The sequence below is a fragment of the Anneissia japonica genome, unplaced genomic scaffold (assembly GCF_011630105.1).
Source record: "Anneissia japonica isolate Jap-2015-1 unplaced genomic scaffold, ASM1163010v1 scaffold288191_len216021_cov166, whole genome shotgun sequence".
NCBI classification, from domain to species: domain Eukaryota; kingdom Metazoa; phylum Echinodermata; class Crinoidea; order Comatulida; family Comatulidae; genus Anneissia; species Anneissia japonica.
Window position 1 is genome coordinate 190,009 of NW_022756005.1, and position 5,333 is coordinate 195,341.

General features: G+C 31.1%; 1 protein-coding gene across 4 annotated transcripts in view; it reads left to right on the plus strand.

The window, feature by feature from the left end:
* Nucleotides 1-3,738: 3,738 nt before the first annotated feature.
* LOC117123811 (multidrug and toxin extrusion protein 1-like) overlaps nt 3,739-5,333 on the plus strand; it is a 14,373-nt gene continuing 12,778 nt past the window's right edge. For 3 of the 4 annotated variants that reach the window (XR_004447890.1, XR_004447891.1, XM_033269827.1), the window contains exons 1-2: nt 3,740-4,148; nt 4,303-4,404. Coding sequence is in view for 2 of the 4 variants with exons in the window: in XM_033269827.1 (XP_033125718.1) it covers nt 4,011-4,148; nt 4,303-4,404 (240 nt within the window). In the remaining 2 variants the exon portion in view is untranslated. Of the gene's footprint in view, nt 4,149-4,302; nt 4,405-5,333 lie in introns of all 4 variants that reach the window. The other variant, XM_033269828.1, reaches the window with a different exon arrangement.

A 5,333-nucleotide genomic window follows, 5' to 3' on the forward strand; every position in this document is an offset into this window, starting at 1 on the left:
TTTATTGATTTCACTACTTTATATCCAATTTCATATTATAAATACTGTAATAATTTACTATTTTTAAGCAGTTCTGTAATCCTCGCCGATAGGCCGAGAGAGCCCCTCGATGACAAGCATTCTTTAATTAGGCAATCCTTAAGTAGTTCCTATTATTTTTGCAAATAAATGATAGGCCTATGTGACAACCATCAAAAATTAATTAAATACGTATATTTTTATAATTTAAATCCGTCTAGGGTATATAGATTGTTGCTCTTTAAATTTGAATATGAGCGAGCCATATACAAATCTCATGTTATTAATTTGATTATTATTATTATTTATAAATATTAAAATAGTATAGGTCAGTTGGCCGCAATATATAAACTGTGCTTTGCTGTAAATGTTATAAATTGTAAGTGATAAATGATATACAGGATCTGTGATATATTCAACTTGTGTAACATAACATTAACATAATTAATGTCGAAATATTAAATCCCAACACGATGGCGTTTATTTCAATACTTGGAGTATGTATTATACTTTCTTGTGTAATTATGTAACGTACATTTTATTGTATTTAAAGTCTCGCCTCTATTTTACTATTGTATTATGGCTGTACAGTATGTTACTTTTATAAACACACTGCAAGAGCGTGTCCGCTGTTTTAAAAGCGTCGTTTCCAAAATAATGTTATAATAATTATATAATAGTATGCAATAGAAACAGCAAGTCATTTTTAAGATTATTAAACATCACCTTTATTTTCATTGTTATTCGTATTTATACAGGCTGTACAAAGAATTGAAATTAAGAACAACAATTTTTAATATTGTTTAGCGAACAACTTTTAAAGATCGTCAGAAAAGGGCGACATTTTTTTTTCCTTATTTAGCTTAAATGTTTTTCCGAACGCATCTAGGCGAATGAGAAAATAAAAATAAAATTTTAATGATGAACGTAAAGAGTGTAATAATGCAACTATTAAAAAAAATTAAAACCAAAGAAAAGATTACCATTAAATAAAATAGGTCGGGTCTTCGTTGATTAAAATGTGACGAATTAACGATAATTGAAAACAATTCTAATTTTAATTTCAATCATTTACGCGAGCACGGAATTTACGCCAGCAAGCACGCGCGCAAATATTCGATTATATATGAATTCTTATACGCTGTCCATATACTAAGTGATGTTAATTATAAAATATAATTGTAAACCCAATTAAGTGTGTGAAATTAATATGCAATGTACATAACACATATACTTTGCATGTGTTCATTGGGGAAGATTATGAAACAAAATGGACGGTGTGTACCACGTGATTTTCGTAAACCAAGGAGCGGAATGTCGCAACTCTTTATATATATGGCTCTGAACAGGTCTCGCTCTAGCAAAACTGCAAGTTTTGTACGAGACAGGATTATGTCACCAAAATATATTGTCCTTTTAGCTTCACTGATGAGCTCTAGGAGTATTCGGCTGATTGATTAATAGTTTCTGATTCTTTCTTTTAAGTTATTTTTTCTGCAGGTAAGTTGCGTAGTGATTAACTTACAACTTGCAAAGGGCTAAACCTACCTGCATAAAAAACACCTTTTTTCGGCTGATTGAAATAGATTAGTTGTTTTTTTTTAATTTTCAAAAATTAAGTGGATATGCCTAGGCCTATACATTGAGTAATTCGATTGTTAAAGGCACCAAGAATGGCAAGGTTCATGGATGAAGCCTGCTAGTCACCAGAGCCATGATTTTAGAGGTTCTAATATTCGATTTCACAATAGATAAAATAAAATTAAGTATAAAAAGCTATTGTACCATAACAGTGAATTGACATAAATTCAACAAAAAGAACTCTGAGAATCGTGCTACCGAATTTTGTTTCGCTGTGTTTTGTTAGGAATAACAATTTGTTAGGAATAACACAATGGTGGTGCATCCAATTACAAACAATAAGCAAGCTTAAAACTAGGCATACATAAACAATTTTTGAAAAAGAATGTTTAACTTATATGCTAAACAATACAAATAAACTTAAACTAACACAATATATTCTATCAAAAACCGAAAGGTCCACTGATTAATCTCAGATAAGAAAGTATAATACATACTCCAAGTATTGAAATACACGCCATCGTGTTGGGATTCAATATTTCGACATTAATTATGTCATCATCAGAAATCAATTCCTGATGATGACATAATTAATGTCGAAATATTGAATCCCAACACGATGGCGTGTATTTCAATACTTGGAGTATGTATTATACTTTCTTATATTCTATCAAGCAGGCCAATAAAATCATGTCTGTAAATCAAACAAAAGCAACAGATATATGTAGGCTACACCCAGTTTGTAATTCATAATACACAAAAGAATAAAAGAGGTCTCCTAGCACTACGGCCAAAACCTATTGTAGACCAACATCAAAACAAACACACCACCCCCACCTTACAATGGTATAATCCATTGTTAGGTGGCTTTCGACAGGGGTAGCTTCCTACATTCGTGTACAAGGCTTGTTCTGAGCATCTGAGCGGCTAGTGCTTGATCTTTGTGTACTTCTGTCCTCACATTCTTTTAGTTTTCTACTTATTTAACATTTTGACAGACCTGAATACGCGTTCATTGGTGATAAGATGTTTTTCCAGCATGCTATCAGCATAAAACACTAGCTAATCTTTGAACTATAACGCTTAATACTTAGATTTAAAGGTTTAGCCTCTCTTCATAGGCCTTTATTCGATACGTCTCTTTATGGAGATTTTTTCTCGATAGTTAATAAACCGTATTTAATATAATGTTTCCCCTGCTATTCAAACTATTTGATATGGCGACCGAATTTCAGCATAGCAAACTTGGCGACTCACTATTCGTTCAACTATTTTCATAAAATGAAAAATTTCATGAAATGAAAATTTTCTTTATGGAAAGAGTTTATATTATGATAAAAAAAAAAAGAAGCCTAAATGGGTAAAGGGGTCAGTCACTATCATCAGACAAAGAATGAGGAACTAATCAAAATATGAATTATAGTATCAGTTAGACAGCAACAGCAATCGTTCTTACACTTTTAAAAGTTACCAACAAAGTAAAGGAGCAACGTATATGACACAGAACCGTGGGAAAAAGAACACTATCGATTTATTTGCAGCACTTTTTAATGCTACTTTAATAATTAATATTCATAATGTGAAGAGCCTAGCACCTGTCTCTTATACACATCTAGATGTGTATAAGAGACAGCTTTGGAATTGATCCTACACATTGTACAAAATATCTTTTTGATGACAATCTAATTAGACTGTAATTGAAAATCACAGTCATTAAGCGCTCAAAGAGAACGAAGATGGATTATTTTCTTTATGGAAAGAGTTTATATTATGATAAAAAAAAAAAAAGCCTAAATGGGTAAAGGGGTCAGTCACTATCATCAGACAAAGAATGAGGAACTAATCAAAATATGAATTATAGTATCAGTTAGAGAGCAACAGCAATCGTTCTTACACTTTTAAAAGTTACCAACAAAGTAAAGGAGCAACGCATATGACAAAGAACCGTGGGAAAAAGAACACTATCAATTTATTTGCAGCACTTTTTAATGCTACTTTAATAATTAATATTCATAATGTGAAGAGCCTAGCACAGTGGCGCCTTCTTGGAATGATGCGTTATACAATAGCTATTATTATTACCCACTTGCCTGTATCGGACACCGAATAAATAAAAGGTCTATAAAATATGAGACCTCAAATAAATTGTATTAACAATTCCCAAAGCATCGCTCGATCCTGTTTTTGGTCGCGAATAATAATTTGAATACCAGGGTAGACATAGTGGCATGGAGTTAAGAAGAGATATATCAGCTCCATGATCCTTACAACTGATCATATACCACACATTTCGGAAACTAATCTAAACTGCTCAGTTTGTCACAAAAGCTGTTCTGGATGCATTTATATCAGTAAAGGATCCGAGTCATTCAGGAAGTCGGCCATTAAACTTACATTTAGACACATAAAAAATGTCGAACAGGTCATCCGAATCAAGGTTTCTTTTACAACTTAAGTGGATTGAACAAGGCTGCTCCAAAATCAAACATTTCGTCTGTACAACGTTTTTAACAGAAACAAAGGAACTTTTAAGAACGGGATGGGTTCTCGTAAGTATAAATTCTCCTCCTTTTTACTGCAAAATGGCAAAAGTAGGCCTATAATCATCTACGTATTCATTATAATCAAGTTGTAATTTCAAACTGTTTTCAAACCAATTGATTTAGAAGATTCTCAAACTTAATTCTTTCATACTTTTTTTAGAGTGTGTTCATGTTACTTGAATACTCATTATTAACAACTAGTGTCGTATTTTGCGGACGACTTGGACAGCGGGAGATGGCTGCGGCAGCACTAACCCAGTCGGTAGGCCTACGCATTTATACAATGGTAGCCGATCATTTCGGTCGCGCTTCGTTTCGGTAGCGCCTCATTTCGGTCGCGGTTTATTTCCGAACAAATATATGGAGCGCCGAAGGAGTTGCGAAAACGCAAAATTTATTATGCCTAGGCCCAATATATTATTATAATTAGTTCGTCAATTGGTTTATCATTTTCTTAAGTATTTTTTTTTTAATTTCCGTTTTGTTATGTTTCTACTAACAACATTTTCATTTTTCTACTAACATAATTCTCTTTCTTCCATTTACGGTGATATATTCATGATATATGATATTCATAATCTTATGATTGAAACAATAACAATGTGCTTCATGCTATTCTTTTGTTGCGTTTTCATATACTATACTTTAATAAGTATTGTCAATAAAATGTATCTTTGATTTTAATTGAATTGAATGTTGTTACCATCTGAAATCTAGTTCATAATTTAGTTAAAACAATAATCATTACAATGTTTAATCCGATCTTTTTATACAATAAGTTTATTTATTTTTCTTGCAGTTCCAGAGTTTGGATAAAACCAAGGCAATCCAACATTCTTCACTTGAAATCTTTAATTTTCTTTAATGCCCCTACGCAGTTCATACATATATATATATATATATAAGCATATAGGATATACCTAGAAACAACTATATATATATATATATATATATATATATATATATATATATATTAAGCCTATATACACATACATATATATTTATACATATATAATATTATATATAATTTATACATATTTATTTACATTACACATGAAATCATATAACAAATGTATATTTTACTATCCATTTATTTTTTAATTTTATAAACATGATCAGCAGCCAGCATATAGGATATACCTAGAAACAACTATATATTCTATATATAAAATATATATATTTTATATATAG